At 39.8% G+C, this 22519-nt stretch overlaps 1 protein-coding gene across 1 annotated transcript in view; it reads left to right on the top strand.

Moving 5' to 3' along the window:
* The first annotated feature begins 214 nt into the window (after positions 1-214).
* Positions 215-22519, top strand: part of VKORC1L1 (vitamin K epoxide reductase complex subunit 1 like 1) — a 365924-nt gene continuing 343619 nt past the window's right edge. The window contains exon 1 of the mRNA XM_044054223.1: positions 215-531. Within this exon, the coding sequence (XP_043910158.1) occupies positions 341-531 (191 nt within the window). The 5' untranslated portion in view covers positions 215-340. The remainder of the gene's footprint in view (positions 532-22519) is intronic.

The following is a 22519-nucleotide window of genomic DNA, read 5'->3' on the forward strand; positions in this document are numbered from 1 at the left end:
AGTAACTTCGTGTACAGAAAACGTCAAACTTTTTAGTATACTCAGTAAGCACAAGCTGTTTTTTTTCTCATTTTTGTTTGTATTTTCTGCTTTGTATCTAGAAAGAAAACGCATATGCGAAGTCTTACGAAAGCAAACATTAACACAGTGTTAATAACACTTATCTACTTTAAGACAAAAGAAAAGATAACACTAGCAACGCTACCTATCAAGTAAAGACTGTAGGCTGGCTGTCGTCTGTAGCCAGAGAAGCAGTCACACCCCACTTTCCCAGATGCCCGTGCGGCTTCTGGCGAAGCCAATGGATTGGCGCTGCGTGTGTCAGTGAGTCTTGGGAAACATGGCGGCGCCCGTTCTGAAAGTGTCTATTCCGCGTTGGGAGAGGATAGCGCGTTATATCGTTTGTATTTTAGGGGTCTTGTTGTCTCTTTACGCTTTCCACATAGAACGGGAGAAGGAAAGGGATGAGAATTATCGGGCCTTGTGTGATGTGAATGAATGGATAAGGTGTTCTACTGTGTTTGTTTCCAGGTAATGAAGGGTGAATATGTTTCAATGAGCTGGCAATACCGGAATATATGGATAAAGATGGGTGGGGTGCCTGCCTCTTTAAGAGTAGTTTGGGATAGATATATACTTTTTTGACCTTTCATTTTTTTAAATTAAGTAGCATTTTGGCTATTGGTGGTTGTGGATTTTGTAGGGTGAGATTGGTTGTGCAGTATTAAGAGTCCATCGCCATCACCTTTGCTAGAGATGAAGAACACATATTATTTTGTTCTAATCATTATTACATTGTGCTAAAAGAAGCATTAAACACGCCAATGCAGTTTTATCTGTGTCTTTTCTTTGCAAAGTTTTTCTGGCGAAGAGTGGAACAGGGGTGAGCAGGACTGGAGTAATTAATATGCTTTATGTATGTATGTATGTATTTAGTTAAAAAAAACTTTGATTATTTTTAATTTCCGATGAGGTATTGGAGAACTTAATTTGTAAGGGATGTACTTTCTATTGTGTCCATGATATGTGGTCCTTTAAAATACAACAGCTAAAGACTTGATTTTTTTTTTCACTACTAAGCTTCCAGGGTGGAGAAGTGGGTGTGTGTGCTGGTAACAAAAAATAGTAGTGATGTTTAGCCCATATGAATTTAGCTGTGTTATACAGGTTTAAATGAGTACTAGTTCTCATGTATCTGTGATACCAGTAGGATGAGTTACTTCTATGTTGAAGGCTTTGATAGTTTTTCTTTTGGAAAAATGTGAACGTGTAATGTGATTATATTTATATATATATATATAATGTGTGTGTGTGTTAGTTACTGCTCTTGCTATACAATAAAAACATACATTGTGTGTGATGTAGATAAATTGTGGTGTAGTGCAGTCGTAATTAACAAAATTTGTTTAAAAGTAACTAGAAAGCAGTCTGAATTCCTTTTAAAGGATGAATTGTATAAGGGTAGAGTATTTTATACATCCATGGATAAGCCCATTTTTGGTTGTAATTTAGCATGCTGTTGTATTTGTGTGTGTGTGTATATGTATGTGTGTGTGTGTGTGTGTGTGTATATATATATATATATATATATATATATATATATATATATATATATATATAGTGTGTGTAACTGTGGAGTAGTGATTGTAGCTAACGTTTTTCTGTTCCTTGGTCTCAGCAGTTTCCTTTCCCATTATAATTAGGGAGTTGCTGCTTTTTTTTCTGTAGTGATGCCCTTTTTGCATGTCTTAATTTTGGCAGCTCACCCATCTACATGTAGCCCATGTCATAAGCTGTGCTTGTTTTTCCTTGTGTATCCTGGGTTCAAAAATAGATGTGTGGAAAGCTAGCAGATTTCCCTTCTGTAATAGCTTGATGGAATTCTAGATCTCTCAAAATTGGTATGTAGGGAGGTATGTGTTTCAAAGACTGAGTGTTGTAGCCCACGTTCAAGGACATTTTTCTGGTGTAAGAATATTTGAAAACATTCAGTGTTTTGTAGTAATGAAACAGGTTAATTTTTACCAGGTCTTTACTTTAAAAAAAGTACTAATGTATCTTGCAGAGATATGGATTCTTGTTTTGTGTGGCTTGGGGTAGCAGTCTAAATGATTTATTGCAAATGTAATTTGTCACACAATATTGAAAGAACAATGAATGAAACAATGTGTTAAAGTTCTGCACTATCACTGTGTATTTCTGCAAAATTATTAATACTTTTCTTTGTCATTCTGGATTGCTGCCTTTTTACCTGGGTCAGTTGTGTATGTAAGTGGTATATAAATATGTATATGCACGTATGTAGAGGTGTGTTTGTGTATGCACATACACTCACTTGGGTGTGTATAGATATACCTATGCAGAAGGGGCTTGTGTGTGAGAATGTATTATTTTTGAGATTTTTAGTTCTGTTATTATTGTATGCTTTAACTTATCCCAGTCCTGATTTTTCTTTGTATTTTTATGCAGATTGTGTATACTGTATGCATAATGTAGTTTTCCCTCTTTTAAGCATTGACTTGTGATTAAAATGATATTAGAGCTTGTAATTTGCACACTGTGCGGTGCAATAATTTACTTGAACTCAGGAAAAGCAAAAGATGTACTGTGTCCTTAGTATGCATACATTGTATTGGAATGCTAGGTGAAGACTTGGGAAATGTCTTTTTTTTATTCCTTTATGTATATGCTGATTAGTAGTCTGTTGTGCAGTATTGACTTTATCAAAGCAATGCACTGGTTGCTGTTGATGAGAACCATTTCTTCCAAAGGTGCTTTGATTTGTTATCATAGTGAGGAGTATTACTTTGCTGCTTGACGAGCATGTTGGTTGTTTTTTTTTTTTTTTATCAAAGTTTGGAATATTTGCAAGGCAGTCCATCTTGCACCCTGGGGGTTACCGGCAACTTTGTATAAGCACATAAAGATGCAGTTTGTAAGGAAGACCCCAGTGAAGACTAGTGTTGTAAAGTCAAGCTCCGCTTTATCCTTTGAATTAATTCAACGGGGTTCATCATATATTTAAAAATAAAAAAAGCCTAATTGTTGAAGGGAATGTATACATATATGTACCTTTCTACCTCCCTGGTGTTTTTCATCCTCAAGTTTTACTGCTTAGCTGTTGATCTAAGCCTTACATTGTTGGTCTTTCTCAACCTACTTTGTTTCTCACTGTGTCTATGGCTTGGTTTACTTTTTTGAGGAATTGCAGTCTTAATGCTAGGGATGCTTTTAGCGGTTTGTCCTGGAAAGAAGTAATGCTGTAAATGGACTGCTATATGCAGAGTGAGCAATTAAGTCAGAAGGATATATAATCCTTGCATATTTGTGGGTGTACTACTCCTTCCATCTGTGGATGGATGCTAAATATTGGACTAGGTTTGAGCTTGGTTTTTTCAGTGTTTTGTTTGTTCAGTTTTTGTGTGCCATTGCAGCTTGCTGTAACTTGAAGTTTTCTAAATTTTGTCATTGCTTTTCCAGTCCATTTAGAAGCTACAAGTCATTTAGGCTGTTGGCAGTTGCAGCATGTTGAGCAGAAGATTGTTGTAATTTATGCTGGTTCAGGAAAATGCCTTCAAGTCCACTAAATCAAATTTTACAAAACTGCACAATGTAAAGTGTCTTGCTGTGGTGTAGTTCACTCTCTCCCCAAACGTGGCTGGGTCCACTGTTGGCAGACTAGGAAGGGGATCCATGAGGCAGAGCAAACCAATAGTATCACTTCTGCTAGTTTTTTTTTTTTTAATTCTGAATTTTCAAGTGCAAAATTGTTAGTGCAGTTTGAGATTTTAATATTTTTGGAGAAATGATTGTGTCTTGTTAAGGATGTTTAGGCTTTGGTGAATGTCAAGAGATTGCTGTGAAAAAGTAGCATATTTTTATGCATTTATTATGTATTGTTTACAGTTCTAGGCACACGTGCACTTCCTCGGCATTTAGGAACATTTTTGCTCAAGGGTAATGCTAGTTTTGAAAAGTAGCATGTGGTGTGTGTGTGTTTCTGTTTAGCAGATGCATGTCATACTGGCTGGAAATGTACTGGTAATTTTACTGATGCATGTCATACTGGCTGGAAATGTACTGGTAATTTTATTAAGCAGGGAAACTAAATGTGTATCTGATTTAATGGTTGTTCATTGAATGTTTTTTTTTAATTGTGCATAGTACTAAAACAATTTTGTTTCTATTACTTTCTGTTCAGAGGGAGGCAGGACGTAGTATGTGTGTTATGCAGTAGCATCCTGCCTGGGCACAGGTGCAAGTAGGTTTTCTCTTGACTATTTGTGTTTTACCTCTGGTATTTATTCTTCGTGTGAAATTGACACCTGATGTAATTATGAATCTGTTTTCTGTTCTAGCATATTTTACTTTAAACAGTATGAAACAGTTGTGCACTTTGGTAAGGCTACATTCACAGTAAGTACCTTCTCTGGCCCTTTGTTAGAAATTTTTGAGACAAACTTGACCGCTCAATGGGCTGTAGCTCCATAGAGATTGCATGCTTTTGCAGTGTGTGGTTCATTTTAGTGTGTGCTTGCCTATGAGATGTCTGCAACAATGTAGTTTTGTTGAGATGTGAAACTAGCGATAATGATAATGTCCTGCTTGTACCGTAAATAGACGGTGTTTTAAGTGATGCCCTGACCCGATGGTTATCACTTGATTGCACATCACCCTTTTTGGCAGCAGCCCACAAAATGAAATTTGAAGTGTAAGAAGGGGAAAACTGTTAACTCCTCTGAAGATTTTGCATTGGAGTTAGTATGTATGTGTGTATTTTACTTATTAAAATGTTTTTATTTGTTAATATTCCGTAAGAAATTTGCAACAGTGTTTCTATTGGAATATAAATGTTACAAATTAAGATTTTAAAAGGGAAAAAAAAATCTGTTTTCATGTAATTAAAACTAAACTGTTCTCTTGGGACTAGGCAACTTCTACAGTGGTTTCAGGGGACTGTCTTCTGATATGTATGAAACTTTGTATTCTGTGCTAGTCTTAAGTGCTTTTGTTGTTTGGGCATGTTTATTTGATTTGCTTTCTGTAAAATTCTGTTTAATTTTTTAGCTGTTTTGCCCAATGCCATTGGTATCGGTTAGCCTGTTTTGCTTTGCTGTACCACACTCCAAAAGTCACTGTACATAACTATCCATAGTGCCGAACACAGTTAGAAATGCATAAATATATCTTAAATATGTTTCTTGAGCTAGCTGGTATTGCTTTGGTCTTTCCTGAACTAATGCCATACTGTACTTCATGTTTTTGTCAAGTAGTAGGGTTTTGTTGTAGTCTGGCTTTAAGGTTTCCCACTGTGACTCTGGACCGTCTTTGGCTTGTTCTATCTGTTCCCACCATTTCTTCCCTGTATTGTGATGGACTCGCTTGCTTTGAAAAGTCTTTCAGATATATTGATTTTTTTTTTCTTTTTTTTTTTTTGCCTTTTATTTTTATTTACCCCACACGTTTTCTGAATGTGTACACTTTTCTGTTTTTAGTATATGCAGTGTTAAATTCTTTTAAGCCTAAAACTTCCAAAAGCTGGTTGTGCACTTCATTTATGATTCTGATTTTTTTTTTCCTCTTCCGGGTGCAAGTTTTATTTACCTTATGTCAAATGCTTTCTTCAGAAAATTGCACTGTGCTTAGGTGCTTCCATTAGAGCCTATCTTCATTATATCTATATTTTACATGGAGAGAGGTGTGTGTGTGTGTGTGTGTGTGTGTGTGTGTGTATGTGATGTATATAATAAAATCTATAGGGGTGTAAGTTTTATTTTATATTTGTTTACTGGGAAAGTCTGACTGGGCACCACATGTCTATTTTCAGCAGAGGCCCAGAGAGAAAAGGTCCACATAAAACAAAAGATGAACAGAGGTAACTTATATCAGTGAAATTACATACAGGTAGTTTGCATAGAGTTTATTTATTTCAGTTTGGTGACCGGGGAAGTCCACTGGGTCCAAGTGTGCCCGTTTTCAGTGGAGGCCCGGGGAGAAAAGCTCCTATACAACATCAACAGTAAAGTTACAGAATGAAGTACAGTTTACAAATATGTACATTCCATATCAGGCTTGATCGACAAAGATAATTTTGATGTATCCGGATGGTTGTACTGCATTACATCACAACAGAAGTGTAGTAACATACATAATTGATTAAAGTAAGGAAACACTTTACATGCATTCATTTGACATAAGTTATTTACAATATTTACAAAGTAGATGTATATTGAGGCAATTGCAGAGAGCTTGAGTCAGCTCAGGGAGAAAGTTATTGGGGTGTTGGAGAGAGTAGGAACCTAGGAGCAATACCTCCTTAGGACATTTGTTAGAATTAGGATGAAAGCAGGTGCATTTCCATTTGGTGTACAAGTAAGTGAAAGCTGGGTTTTTAAAGTTTTCTGGGTTAGTTATTGCTCTAAGAGTGGATAGGAGAGAATTCCATTTCTTGTCTAGCGAGAGAGAGAAGTTGGCCAGCAGGTTGTTTAGGTTTGTGGATAGTAATTTAGGTTTTGATCAGATCTGAGGTGTCTCTTGGGGGTGTAGGGGGGGACGTTTGTTAGAGCTGGACATTTAATTGGGTTAAATACAAGTCTGTGTGCTGTGGTAAGTTGTAGGTAGTGTTTGTAATTGGGGAGTTCTAGCCAGTTTAAAGAGTGAAGAGTATGGCAGTGATGGGTGGAATCTTTGGATCTGGAGGCAAATTTGGAGATGTTATAGCAGTTTTCCAATTTAGAGGTGATTGTAGAGGACAGGTTAGTTAGAAGAGGGGCGCCATATAACAGGGAAAGGAGGAGTAAGTAGTTAAAGTATGTCTAGTAGAGTTTGAGAGAGATTATTCTTACAAAGCTAGTACCTACCTTTTGGTGGGTTTTCTCCATATTTTGTTGGATGTGGATATCGGACTTGTTCATAAATAGTAATGCCAAGAAGTTTTGCAAAGGGAACCACTTCAGTGGGAGACTTGGTATGGCTAAGGACTTTGAATGAATTTTGGCATAGGAGAAAGTTTTGGAGGGAGAGAATAGTAGAATTTTAGAATTATGTGCATTTAGAGACATGTTTTGTTGCATCCAGTTTTCAGTAGTAGAAAAAACACAGTTTGGATTTTAGTCAGTAGTTCAGGGAGGTTTGAGGCAGAGCAGACTTAACAGAAAATCATCTGTATATTGAATAATTTTGGCATCCGGAATCGCAGAGTGAAGGTTATTAATAAAGATGTTAAAAAGCATAGGTCCGAGGATGGACCCTTGAGGGATGCCAGTTGGGGTAGGAAGAAAGTAGGAGGGGGTTTTCTTCCATTTGACTGCCTGAGATCTGTCTGACTGGTAGCTATAAAACCAGGCTACAGTGTTTTGTGCGAGATATAGGTTTGAGAGATGATAAGGTGTTTATTGGAAACGGGTTGAAGAACCGTGGAAACTAAATGTCCTGAATCTCTGGCTTGGTTAACAAGTCTCTAAGGAGAGTAGAGCGGTTATAGTGCTATGGCCTGGGCGGAAGCCATGCTGGGTAAATAAGAGTTGGTTTTGGGTTAGGAAGGGCATAAGTTGGAGGTGGATACATTTTTTTTCTAAGAATTTGGAGATTGAAGAGAGCAGAGCAATGGGCTGGAAGTTTGAGAGGTCAGTTTTTTTGACACTTTTGTGGAGAGGAAGAATGTAGGCTGAACGCCATAGTTTGGGTACATATAATTCCTTTATAGATCTGTTGATTATGATGCTGATTGGGAGTGCTATACCGCTGGCTGCAGATTTTAGGAAGGAAGATGTAATATTATCAGGAACATTGGAGCAAGGTTTAAGTTTGGATAGGAGTCTTTTTATGAGATTAGAGACTGGTTTAAGCTCAAACATAGGGTAGTTAGGTGAAGAGGAATGGTAGTCAGGTGGATTATTGTTAGGGAAAGTCTTGGTTAGGTTAGAAATAGTTTCAATAAAAAAATGAATTGAATTTGGAGCCTAATTCAAGGTCAGATATACTTGGGTCAGGACAGGGGTTATTCTTGGAGCCGGGGTTGAGAAGGGAGTTTATGGATTTCCAGAATTGTTTGGGGTTATTGTTGTTGGACTGGAGCTTATGTAGTAGGATTTTTTTGTCCTTGGTGATGCATTGTTTTGCGAGATTACGGAGATGTTTGTATTCTATCAGGGTTTTGGGCAGTTTGTTTTTATGGTAAATTTTTCCAGGATTTGTCCCTTTTGAAGCATAATTTGTTTGGTTTCTTTGGAGAGCCATGGAGCAGTATTTGTTTTTATCCTTCTGTTTCCTAGTGGGGCTAGGGAGTTGAGTGTCAGGGAAGATGAGAGTTGAAGTGGCCTATAGCCTTATCAAGAGGAAGGGTGTTTAGGATTTGCCAGTTCATTTATTTGAGAAGGTTGAGGGGTTGAAGTTGCTAAGGTTTGCAAGTGAGACTGTATTGATGCTGATGTGGGCTAGAGCTAGTTGAACGATAAATGAAGGCAGGAAGGTGGTCGCTAATGGTGTCGGGAATGGTACCAAAGTAAGTTATTTTATTTGGATGGGTGACTAGGATCCATAACTGATCCTGGGGGATTTGTTTTGTTGGGTCGAGTGGTGGACAGGATTACTTGAGTCAAGTTATAGATGTTAATGTATAAGGAGGGAGAGGGACTATTGAACTTGTTCTAGTCGCGATTTACGTCTCCTAGATTGTAAGTTTCATAATAGTCGGATGAGGCCCATAAGAGGATATCTTCGAGGGTAGAGATTTTGTTGCCAGGAGATATATAAAGGGCTATGATGCAGATATTCTTGTGCTTGTTCATTTTCAGTAGACCAGCTGTTTGGTATTGTTGAATTGAGGAATGGGAATTAAGGTAAGAAGATTTCAGTAGGTTAGGGTAGTCCCACCGCCGTTTTTAGTCTGTCAGTTCTGAGAGATTGAAATCCTTTAGGCAGGTTTTCTGAGTCCGTCAGAGATGTGGGGTTTGAGCCAGGTTTCAGAGATGGCAAAGATGTCTGGTTGGTTATTACTTAGCCATGCTTGAAATTGGTGAGTTTTATTGAGACACTGGGTGTTGAGAGTAAAACATTTCAGGGTGTTGTGGGGGGAGGGGCAGAAAGAAGGGAGGGAGTTATTAGTAAGGGGTCTTGGGCCAGGGTTGGTATGGGGATGGCTGTTGAAGGAAGGAACTTTTAGCCATTTGGTTTTATTTTACATGAGTTTGGGTAGAACTAACATTTAGTTTAGGGGCAAGTATTTTGGCTGTAGAGGTGATAAGTTTAGGATAGAATAGGTGCAGGGCGTGAGACTGAAAAGGGGAAGAGGAGATGTAGTAGAAATGAGTGAATGAATGGGGGAGCAGAATGGAGAGTGTGTCAGTTTGAGATGCAGGTAGGACAGGTGGTACATTTGGAGGAATATGAGCTGGCAAAACATAGGGGAACTGGGAATACATGGAGGAAGCAGGGGGTCCAGAGGGTGTGGAGTATTAAGAGAAGTATATTGGGACAGAGGTAGTTTAATGGGTATAATTCGAGGGGAAGGAGTAGTGACAGAGCAGAAGCTTAACTGAGTTTAAAATGAAACCGGGGAGGGGAGTTTAAGTGGTGGTGGAAGAGAGAATGTGAATGGGTTTATATAGGAGGAAGAGAGGAGGAGTTGTAAAGAGGGAAAAACTTCTATTGGGTGATTAGGTAGGGTGTGTAGAAGAGGGGGGGTAAATTGGGAAGAGATTCTGTTTGGTAGTTGGCTTGAGTGGGTCGGAAATGGGGGCAGAGTAGGGGAGCGGAGGGCGAATGGAGTGGGTAGAGCCAAGGTGGAGGAGGAAGTGCATCAGTGAACAAGAGGAGATCTCTGGTAAGGAGACTACAGTAAAGGCACTTGCTCAGTATTGGAGATGAAGGAAGCAGAAGTTTTACAGAGCTAGAGGCTATACAGGGCAGAGTTTAAAAGAGTGGCTAAATCTGGGGCTAAGACAGAGCAGAGTTAGGTGAAGGGATTGTGAGCATGCATTGAGGTGTAGAAAGCAGGAATTCTGCCACCTAATGGCCAGCCTGGGTAATTACAAAGGTAGATCTCCGACACGGGAAATGGGGAAGAAGCCAGGAAGGTAGAGAGGGAGGATTAAAAACCAAGGTAGGCTGCTAGCTATTGCTCACTGGGTTGCTGTACAGGAGGGCACTTTAATTTAATGTCTAGTTTACAATAGGGTACATACACTTGATATTAACTCTTGGGGAGGCAAGGATGTAATAGAAGCACAGCAGGAGTCCTTTTACGATGTCCATTCAAGGGTGGGAAGCCAGGGATTCCAAGCAGAGGACTGAGGGCACCTGGGTAGTAGTGATTCAGCAGAGATACACTGTAAGGAAAAGGAATAAATAAGCAGTTGTACACCTAGAATCCAAAACTACAGCAGCAAAATATAGGAAGGGAGAAAAAAGGAATAGGTAGATCAGTAGTAGTGAGCTATCTCGAGAAGGTGGATGAAAAGGAGAGAAAATATCAATACAATCGAATTAACCATAGGTAATGCAACACAGTTTCAAACTACAGCACATTAGGAACAAACAGTAGACAACATCTCTGTAAATTGTTTAGAGCAGCACAGACTTGTATTAAAACTAAATAGATGCAGGACAAAAATCATTTATGGAATTAGGGAAAAGCAGCACAGACTTTTTATAGCGCAAAGATACAGGCTCTAGTAATGTAGTAGTTACAAACTCATCTAAAGGTATTCTTGAGTCAGAGCAGCACATACCTCTACCAAGATGGATAAGCAGGCTCTAGTAAAATATAAAGCATTTTCACGGTAGGAAACCGCAATACAGACTAGATGATGCTCACAAATAGGCCATGTAGTCAGACACTGTATGCTTAAGCAGTCACATTCACTAAAAAAAACGTAGAGTAGTTGACTGGAACAGGCTGTCAGACTACCCATGCTTTTATGTGGAGGTAAAACCACTAAAAACGAGGAGCAATAATCCTATGACATCAATAATCTAGTATAGACACTTTTTTATGTGGATTAGGCAGCTGTAAGTCGCAGTAAAGAAAATTGCAGACAGCAAAAACGGGCAGTAAACTGCACAGTAGTTCCTGTTGTGTAAGCCTATGGCATCAATAGCCTAGTAAGGACAGTTAATAGAGCAGGCAAGTGTAATTCTGGGTAGTATTTTTGCAAGATAAGATTGTACAGTCTACAACACTAACCTTTGTAATTAATATCTTGGTATAAGAATCCCAGCATTACAACACATTAGCAGTGATAAGTACAACATTAGTGTTTGTTTTTTTTTTTTTTTGGGTTGATTTAAAGTGGATAATATATGTAATATTTTCTGGTAGAGCATTCCATGATCTAATCTGAGAAGAGTGAGTCCTCTTTTTTTTAATATGCTGATTTTTTTTTTTTGTTTGTTTTTTTTTTTTTTATATGGTGTTGGTGGATCTTAACATTCTACTAGTGGTATAGGGCTGAGGTAAGGTTTGTAGTGCAGATATTTTTCAGGTTTGTGTAGTATTTTTTGGGCCATAGTTGACTAATGAAGATGGTGCGGGAGCTCAAGTCAGTTGAGTTGTTTGAAAGCAACACAATGGTGGGCTCTAGCTGTTAAGTTTGAAGTGAATCTGGTAATTTTGTTATATCAGGATTCAAGTTTTGCAAACTCGGATTTCTTTGGATTTGTGAGTATGGGGACTGCATATAGGAGAGTTGAGATTGTGGGATTCGGCAATGGTAGCTTTAGTATTTTTGGTGAAGTACTGTTTGTTTCTATATAGAGTTCCTAATTTTTTGTGTACTTTTAACTGTTTGTGAAATATGAATGTCAAACTTAGCAGTCAATTTCAACATCCAAGAGTTTGGTGTGTGGAGTTGGGGAGATAATAGTGTTTAGTAACGTGTTAAAGGTATTCAAGTTTAAGATTGATTTTAGTGGGCTGGAATAAGTTTTTTTTTCTTTGGAATTTAAAATTAGTTGCACATTAGTAAGCCAGGGTTCAACAGCTAGGAAGGCTTGTTTGGTAAAGAAATGTAGTTTGTGTATTGTGGGAGTGGCACATATTACTGTTGAATCATCTGCATATTGGATGAGAGAGGCTTGTGGAATTGGGTGTGCAGGCTATTGGTAAATATAGAAAAGAGTAAGGGACCTAAGATTGAGTCTTAGGGGACACCCATTGTCACTAGTAGTAGGGGTGATAAAGTATGTTGCCAAGAGCCTGCTTGTTGACTACCAAGAGCCTGCTTGTTGACGACCAATCATATGTGTGTATATATTTGTTTTTATTTTTGGACATGAAAGAAAAATGACTTCACTTCGTGTAGTAGCTTTGAAATCTTTTAATCAAGCAGTAAAAAAAATAAAACAAATTAAAAGATTTCAAAGCTACTACACAAAATGAAGCGATTTTTCTTTCGTTACCGAAAAGTTAAGGATTTATAAGAGTTTGGACAACTTTTTGACAGTTTACAGTAATGTATGTATGATTTTTTTTATATATATATGTGTGTGTGTGTGTGTGTGTGTGTGTGTAAAATTAGAGAGATCTACTTCACTTGACCTAAAACTCATTTGACTGACACCCATTTGGCCTAAATTTCATTCCACCGACAGCTTACAATGCTGAATTTCAACATACTTTAATCTTAAACAATAGACAAGTACATTTAGAATGCTGATGACTAACCCTTTCCAGAGCTTAAAAACTACTTGCTTACCTTCTTAACAGGAACGGTACAATGTACAACCAAAATAGGAAGGGGGGCTGTGTCCCCACACCCCCAATTATATGTAATATATAATAATTCCAGGATCAAACTACAGTGGGGAAAAGGACATATACCTTTAACTTGCCTTACAGTACTCTACACGCTGCCACTACTGCTGGGAACGCAAAAAACATTTGCAAAATTACTTCAGATACTTTCCATTAAACTGTAGAGACAAACCCACATTTGGAAACCTTATAACACTACTTTTTACATGACTATCTGAATTCTAACAGTCAGCACTGTAAGTTACAGTAATTCTTTTTATCACAAGCAAGTCACTGGTGAAAGAAAACCCACAAGTCTGTCTTAAATGTCGGTGAAATGAGTTGTCGGCCAAGTGAAGTAGACCCATATGTAATGTAATATATGTGTATACAAATAAATATTGCATATATTTATGTGTACAAATATGTATATGTATTATATACACAACTGTGTGTATTATATTCTACTTGTATATAAATCACAAGATGCGCAAGCATCTGGCATGCTAAAGAACACACTGGTGCAGGAAAGCTTCTGTGCATGTAAGAGAAGCACCTACAAAGTTTAAACCAGTGGTTTAGTACATGGAGTCTGGGCGTTTTATTATTGTCTGTTTTGGTGAAAGTGGAGAATATTTGGCAGTGTGGGTGTATCTGTCATAAACATCCATAGCTGTTGCTGATGGGCATTCTCTGGACTGAAGCACCCCTATGCAGCAATATCAGTGAAAAGTGAATCCAAGCATTAGGTGTTGGAGTAGAACCTGCCTGTTTTTAGTAAGTAGCAAATGCAGGTAGGCAACCTGCGGAGACACTGACATTGACTGTAAAATTAAAATATTACAAAAGTAACTTCTCTATGATTAAGCACCTGAATCCTTTTTTTTGGGAGTGTAAACCCTTAACTTTGTTTTCACTACTTGTATCTTGGAAAACACAAATGGTCACTTGAGGGGCAGTATAAAACCGGTCTTATTTTCTCTTGTAGTCTGCAAAGTCAGGCAGCCTTTTGAAGCAGATTTGTATGCACGATAACTTCTTGACGCATCACTGCTGTGGCTATCTGCAGTTCTCAAGACAGTATGTGTACTTTTGAGTATTTTATCCTGCCCAACTTCTGAAAATCTATGGCAAACCAACTTCCGTACATAGTACCACTTAATGAAAAATAATTTTCCATTTTAAATTTTGTTTGTGTCCACTGTTTAAATCGAGGGTTGTTATTCATTGCAAATCCATGAAGTATTCAGAATAGTGCTTTTCAGCCTCAATGCATTTAATTGGCGATCGTATTTAGAGATGGACAATGTGACACACACTTTTGAGATTTCTTGCCAAATTGGTTCAGTCCAAGTAATCTTATTGCACTTCTTCCTTACCTGCTGGTTTCACATCATCAGCTGTTTAGATTTTTCTAGTGTCTAGATATGAAATCAGTTGTTCAGTTTTTTTTTTTTTTTTTGCTTCAACCCTACAACAGATTAATTTGAGCAGTATTTACATACTGCACACGCTACCTGTGCACATAATGCCTAGTAACCATTACCATTGCTGTCCATTTTCAGTTCGTCTCACATTTTACTTTGTACAGTTTCATTTATTATAATTTTATCTCCTTTCATATAGCCAAAGCATTTGTAATAACAGATCTGCTTTTTCAGTAGTGTGTTTAAGATGAACCCCCAGCTGCATAAGGAAACCGTCTTGTGTTTAAAAAGCAGATAATGGGTGAAGCTTTATTTAAACAGATATTCCATTGTTATGCCAGTAATATCTTGTTTTCAAGTAGAATTTGGAAGCTGTTTCTTTACAGTTGAACAGGACCTGGCATAAATGGAAAGCTTTGGTGTCAAACACAGAGCCACTGGAATGGAATACAAGTTACTGTTGTCAAACATGTCGGCATTTGCATGCATCGGTTCTCAAACTCTGAATAAGCTACTGTGCCAGGCTTGGAGTACAGGTTGATGTAATAGTCTTTTTGTATGTTTTCTGAGTCTCTTGTATAAGCTTATTTGGCTGGCTTTATAAATCTACCCTCCTTTTGTTAAAATATAAATGAGGAGCTACTTGTGCTGCATTATGTTTGTTCTAATTTACTGTCCCGTTCATAATGTCTGAGCATTTGATTGCTTATGACCACCACCACCACACACACACATACATGTGTTGGGCCTGGCACACCTCATTATTGCTCACATTTAGTGTATAAGGCCCAACAGCCTGACGTTACAAAGCTAATGCTGTTTCCAGTATCCAAATGTCTTGGAACTGTGGTATCTTACCTGACCTATTTTGATGTAATCACAGAATTCTGTAGATGGAGCACAAGTTTGGGGTATGAGTAAATTCAGTCTTTACATACCAAAGTTTCTCAATTAGGGTACACAACAAATGTACAGCAATATCCTTGGTGTTCATGACTGGTAATCCTGTTTTCAGGCATGGATTCAGGTGGGTCTTATGCTGTTAAATCCAATGCTGTCAACTTTCCTGAGTGAAATTTCACACTTTTCCTTCATTGCTTTTAATGCCAAGCCTGGATCTTTTTACAGGTATGTACCACCTAAACCCAAGCTAACCTTTTTAAGTAGGAGCAAGCACTAATTTATAGATGTGTGCTTCCCTGTTTATATAGGACAGTAATCCCCCCCCCATTTGTAAGAAATGAGTGAGTGGTTTACTTTTTTGCTTGAAGGGTGAAGATAATTCTTGTAAAATACAAAAACGGTATGTTGTTTTTAGATGTATTTTGTAGGTGACGAGATTGCTTCATGGTGCATGTGTAGTAGCTTGCCAGCGTTGTGAACATTGATACTTAGGTTTTTGTGTGTGATTTATCGAAAAACCTACCTTTTCGAATGTCTACTTGCATATTTCAAGGTCACATCCCTCTCCCCACCACCAAAAATATCCTGTAGTCAAGCATTAGTTTATAAGGGCAGCACAGATGGTGTCAAGGTTTGATAACTTTTTAGATTGTGAGACAGTAAAAGGTAATGTTTCTGGCTAGAGGTTGCCCCCATGGTATGTTAAATCAAGCAATGTACTAAGTGATAAGGGAGAGAGGGGCTTTTTTAATCTAATTTTAGGTCACAGTGAAACGAAGACCTGAAATGTATGTACCAGCAAGTGATTTTATGACTAACAATATTACCCCTTCTAGTGAAGTTAACATCTCTGCACCCGTACATAATAGGAGGTTACTAGGCTGTTGGCCCGGAGGCTCTTATAAGCATAGCCAAGAGTTTTTAGCCCATGTTTAGACAAATCCGCACCCAATGCCCCTGTCCAGCAGGGACATGGGTGAAATCCCAGGGGTATATTTTCTGTTTCCCATCCAGGTTGCCCTTAAAAAGGGGCACTCTGCTTGATGTGGAGAGGGAGTCTATTCCATGGCCTTGCAGAGCAGGCTAGTTAGGCTGATGGGTCTATAATTTCCCGTATTGGCGGACACTCCACCTTTGTGTAAAGGGATGACTGGTTATCCCCCACTTAGCTGGGATGAAGCATGTACTCAGGCTTTGGTTGAATAGGGTGCCTAGTGGTGCTGCAAGTTCCTGCCAGAGTTCACGTAGGATGCAGCCTGGGATGTTACTGGGTCCCATGGAGGAGGTATTTTTCACCTTTGAGAGAGCAGTGATGACCTGTTCCATAGATATAAGGGGAAGAAGGCAGGTACTGGGGATGTCTTGATTTACTGACTAGGGGGCAGAGGGGTAAAAGTTTTCACTGAATCTGTCAGCCAGCACTCTTGCTATATCTATGGCATTTGTATATGTGGTGTTCTTGACCAGCAGTTCTGAACAGATCTGGGTGCTTCCTTTGCGCTTGCAGACATGTGAAGAAGGCCTTATGATCTCTAGTAGATGTGGCCAATTTGGACTCTGTTTGCTTTGGGGGATTTCACTAGTCCTCTAATTTTGCTTGTTCAGGCTAAAGAGACATTGCTTCCAGTTGGGCACCTGCTCCTTCTTGGTCTTGGACAGCAGTTTTTTTCTTTTGTTATAGTTTAGTTTTGTTTATTTATTTAATGCAGATGTCCATCAAACAGGTTTATTCTTCCTTGCAGAGGATGATTTAGTCCTGTCACATAATGCCTGATGCCATGCATCTATATAAACGCTTGTATAGTGCAATGGTGTAGTTTTTGGATATTGGTGCCAGTTCCTACAGAGGGGGAGGGGGCTGTGCTGTTTATACCATTCCTCAGGAGGCTGTAATCAGCTTTAGAGAAGTTTTTCTGTGTGATCCTAGCTAGATGGGGGTTGGGGGAGATGACGACTTGGCGACCACTTTGTGGTCGGATCTTACCAAGGAGGAGGAGGAGGATACTATAGGGATGCTGCAGTGGTTACTCATGTTTGTTAATACCAAGTTCCAAGATATTGCCCCTTGTGGGGGGTATCGACTAACTGTTCCAAGGCATTTGCATTGAAAAAAATCAAGCAATCTCTGCATTTATGCTCTGGCATAAGTAGTTCTTCCAGTCTGTTTGGGAAGTTAGTCACCCAGCATCAGGGTAAAGGGTTGAATCTTGATAGATTCCAACAGGCCCAAGTAGGCAGATTGGGCATCTTGAGTCAGATTTGGGGGCCGCTAGCTATTGTTTGAATAGGGGTCCTGTCAATGGTTAACTGCATTTGGATTGTCTTCTTTGCATCATACACACCTCCAGGCTGGTCAAACATTATGTCTTTAATGTGTATTGAAACTCTACCTCCTTTGGATTTGCTGCCCACAGTTTGGGGTCCTGAATGTATGAAAGGATGAGTAACCAGGTAAGGCCGGGGTGCTGTCTGCAGCTTTGAACCAGGTATCTGACTCCACAGATGTCAGCTTTTTCTAGTGTTAGGAATGCTTGCACTGAGTGCAGATTCATGTTTAGATTCCTAGCGTTTGGCAGCATGATCTGTCTGTACAAAATACATTCTTTACTAGATCCTCTTATCACAATTTGTAATGTGACCGTGTGACTATTAAGAGCATTATCCTGAAGAACTGGACTATTCTAAACGAAGCCAGACACATTGAGAAAGTGGGGGATGCATCCCACATAATGTACAGAAAGGGTTGTAATTTTAAAAACATTGTGGAGCAGGAAACCCACACATGCGTAGCAATTCATTGCATGTCTAAATGTGGATGATCCATCTGCTCCTACATTTTGATGGGTGAACAGTTTGTTATAAGGACCTTCACGTTTTTCATGAAAGGAGCATTTAACTGTCTGAAAGGAGGGATAGTATACACTGCACTCTGTCAACACTGCCCCATTTTCTACATAAACCTGAAAGCAAGTTTTAAAGAGCATTGCTTAATATCTATGACATTAAGAAAAGAAAAACAAACAATGCCCTAGTCAAACACTTGATGGAATGGCCAGACCATGTTTTTAAATTTTCAGTTATGGAAAAGGTAACCCCTAGTGAACGTGGCAGCCCATAGCAACTTGTAAGGGCAACGGGATTCTGTTATTATATGCTCAACTTCTCTGTCCTCTTTCTCCCTATTTATTGTCTCTGCTATGAATAAGCAACAATGCAGCATTTAAAATACTTTTAAATTGACTGGTTCTCTCCACTAGAACAGTACTTTACTGTACTGTGGTGGTTTCACTTTCAAAAAACTTATCCTAAGCTTGCTGCAGTCTCCAATTCATTGATGTCATCAAGGCCACTGAATACAGGTAGTTTTCTACCCAGCTGCCTCCCCAAACTTAAAAGTCCACCCATGCTGTGATGTTACAGCTCTCTTGTCCTTCCCCTACCCATTACAGAAAGTAAAGCTTGAACAAGGAAACAGTAAAGGAGTCCAGTGTCAGCAGGTAATGCTCAAATTACCCTTAGTCCGGTTCGATTCTCAGCTAGAGCGTCTTCTGCATGGAGACGTGTGAACAAGCGTACCTTCGTTGAAGGTTGTGCGTCAGGCCTGGCAAGCCGGTATGTAAAAATCAACTGCCAATCATTAGCGGACTGGAGTTCCGCTGTGGCGTCCCCTAACCAGGAAAAGCCGAAAGATACAAACTTTGACAGCTAGGGAAGTTAGGTGTGAAGGGGGCTGGGAGATGAGTCAAAATAGTACAATTCAGGCTTCACAAAAAATGTAGTTTAGCCATTATAAAAAGAAGCATTAGTAAAAAGCACTTTTGAAAGTCTGCTCTGTGGCAGTTGCACTGTTTTGTGTTTTCATGCTGTTCAGTGATTACTTAAATGTTACTTAACTGACTGACAGCAGTGTATGCATGTAAAGTCAGTGCAGTGACAGGAGCTTTAGAAAGAAAGAGGCCTGCATGATGTAACTTTTTACAGATGAGCACTGCATTTTAGGATACCTAGAAGCAGACTAAATGATCAGAATTACTTAAAGATGCCAGACCTCCTGGTCAGAAAACTAAATCCCGGACTAGTGGTAAAATGTAGGAGAAACGCCAAACCATGATGAAACGTGTGTTTTTTTTTTTTTTTTTTTGTGTCTGTGGGTGCAATTAACCTTTGGAAGAACGTGAGTTACATTGGCAGCTCAAACTTAATGATGTTTTTAGCCAGGGATTAATTACCAGATTTCTATTAGCTGTGTCTTAAAAGTAAGAGCTTTAGAAAGATATCGCTACTTTTTCAGACAGATTTTCTCAGTATAGCATTTATTTTTGATTACTTTTACATAAAACTATTCAACTATTCATTATTGTATGGTGAAATAAAATTTACAGGTTTATGGATGTTCATCGTGCATACAGCTGCAGTCCTTGCATATGGGTTCTCCTGCCGTCAGGCGGTCCTCGGTCGGCCAAAGTCTAGGTCCGGCGTCGGTCGCCTTCTTCCCTGACATCAGAGTGACGGGTATATAAGACACGGCCGACGCCACTTTCTTCAGTCTTTTTTGCCGCGCGGTGCCCGAAGCAGTTTGCAAGTGCCGGTCGGCCAGCTCCTGAAATTACGAAAATTTGGAAACCGAAGTAGTCTTTAAAGCTAAGTACCCCGTTGGGGAAACTCTTCTTGCCTCAGACCGATGTCAGACAAAGTTAACAATTGTATTTCTTGTGGGAAGCAAATACCGCATAAGGATTTCCATTCCCTCTGTATACCTTGTTTAGGCCCAGACCACGACGTCTCGGGCTGTCGCTTTTGTGCTACCTTTAATAAACGCACTAAGCGTCGGGCGGAGTTCGCCCAGCACTTTTTTGGTAAAGCTTTTAACTATAAAATGTTGTCGGAGACTCCGACTACCGTTTTGCCCAAAAAACACAAGGACAAAGACCGACACCACGCCAAGACCGGTTACACGTGGTCCGGTTCTCAGTGAGGCACCTATGCAGCCCCTGACTACCGACAACGCTTCTCTGGCGGTGTCCTCTGTACCCGAGACCGCAGGATCCTCGGCCCACACCCTGACTACAGCTACCAAAGCCACTGTGAGTGTTGAACCTCTTAATGTGGACAGATCTACTTCCACCCATGGTGTCTTAAGACCTTCTTCTTCCTTTTCCATCAAGGCGTTTACTAAGTCTAAATCAGCCATGCACTCCAAGAGGCCTGTTGCACAGGGCCCATCTACAGGCCCCATGCCTAAAAAGCAGATGCTCAGAATGGCTGAGGATTTAATTACTCTTATCAGGGGTTCACAACCCTCACCGGACAAGAGACCCAGAGTGGAGGAAGAATCTCCCTCTTCTGACCAGGGCTCCATTATTTCAGAACATTCTGATGAAGAGGAGAATTCGTACTCCCCTTCTGAAGATTCTGATGCAGAACAGTCCATTCCTTCTGTATCCCCCCCAGAGGATTTCTCATTCAGGGAAACCTTGCATACCTTGAGGGAACACTTCCATTGGGAAGGCCAGGATTTTTCAGATTCAAAGAAAAGGCTTAGGGAATTTCTTTTACTACCTCAGTACAGGCCTCTGGCGATACCTCCTGTCTTGGACATACTCGATGATGTTTATTCGGAGGCTTGCCTTAATCCGGATTCCCTGCCTCCAGCCCCAGTCGAGCCTGATGGGTACTACAGAGTTCCTAACTCACACCAATTTCTTTACAAAAGCCATAATGCTGACCCAGAAACCATTTCTCAGGGTCCCAAGGGAATGAAGGCCTCTACTGCTAAGAATCCATTACCCTCCGAAAGAGAGTCTAGATCCTTAGAAAGGTGGGGAAAAAAGGTATATACCTCGGCCACTCTAGCCATGAGGGCCTTAAATTGTCAGTTCCATATGCTTAAATATCAGCAGTTTCTGTTATCACAATTAAAGAATAAAATGTCACACCCTGAACAACCAGATCTGAAGGAGTTGCAGGATATGATGCATAGTGCAGAACAAGTGGGTAAGCACACCTTGCAATGTGGTTATGATGCTCTAGAGGCCTCAAGTAGAGCTGCAGTTACAGGGTCAGTCATTTGTAGACATGCCTGGCTTAGGGAGCAAACCCTGCCTGATCATGCCAAGGCTAAATTGCTGGATGCTCCTTTACAAAAGGATGTGTTATTTGGTATTAATGCTGAGGAAATACTAAGGAAAATGGAAGAAAAAGCTAAATCTATGCAAACTGTTAAGGCTTTTCTACAGGTACAACCACGTTTTAGTAGAAATTGGACTACAAAAAACTGGTCCTTTCCAGCCACGGACAAGCCCCAAAGAGGTAGATACAGACGCGGAAGGGGCAGAGGACAATCAAGGATCATATAGAGGCAGAGAATGGCAACCTCCAGCATCAAGAGGTGGCGAAGACAAAGCACAGCAATACAGAAAACAAACCCAATGACTTTCCCCTTTGCATGCCAAACAAGGCTCAAGTGGCAGCACCCTTGGGAGGAAAGCTGGCATTATTTTCAAGAAATGTTGGCATATTGTCACAAAAGACAAATGGATCCTGGACATTTATAAACAGAGGCTACAGATTTCATTTTCACACTTTTCCAAAAATGAGAGGCATGCCGAACCTGCCACACAAAGGGCAGAGGCTCAAATACAAATTTCAAAGCTCATGGACATGAAAGCTATTCAAGAGGTACCTACTCACGAGCAAGGTCAAGGTTTTTATTCCAGACTATTCCTGGTACCAAGGAAGGGAACCGATTGGAGACCCATTTTGGACTTATCCATCCTAAACACATTTCTACTAGTACCAAAATTCAAGATGCTCACCTTACAGCAGCTTCTTCCCATGCTGGGCAAGGGGTCTTGGCTGGTAACATTGGACCTCAAGGAGGCATACCTGCATGTTCCAATCAGACAAAGCTGCAGAAGATACCTCAGATTTCTTGCAGGTTCAATCCACTATCAATTCTCTGCATTGCCCTTTGGCTTATCTACTGCGCCCAGAGTATTCACGAAATGCCTGGCATCAGTAATTGCCTACTGCAGACTTCAAGGGATACAAATATACCCTTGTTTGGACGACTGCCTGATCCAAGCGGACAGCAAGCACATATTTCTGGAGCATCTGGCTTATGTAATACAGTTATTGAATTCTCTGGGATACACAGTCAACAAAGAGAAATCCAGGCTAACACCATCTCAGAAAATAATTTTCCTGGGTGCCAACTTGGACACAAACACCCAGATGGCCTATCTTACGTCAGAAAAACAGGGGCAACTAACTCAGTACTTCAAGATACTAGCAAATTGTACCAGGCTAACTGCAAGGAAAATCCTGCAGGCGCTGGGATTCATGGCATCTTGCATTCTTCTAATCCCATGTGCAAAGTTGCATATGAGGAAACTACGATGGTACTAAAAAACCTATGGTCTCAACACAGCCACAGTTTGGAAACAATAATACCACT

This window comes from Protopterus annectens, chromosome 13.part0 (assembly GCF_019279795.1).
Source record: "Protopterus annectens isolate FY-2018-M chromosome 13.part0, PAN1.0, whole genome shotgun sequence".
In the NCBI taxonomy this organism is placed as follows: domain Eukaryota; kingdom Metazoa; phylum Chordata; order Ceratodontiformes; family Protopteridae; genus Protopterus; species Protopterus annectens.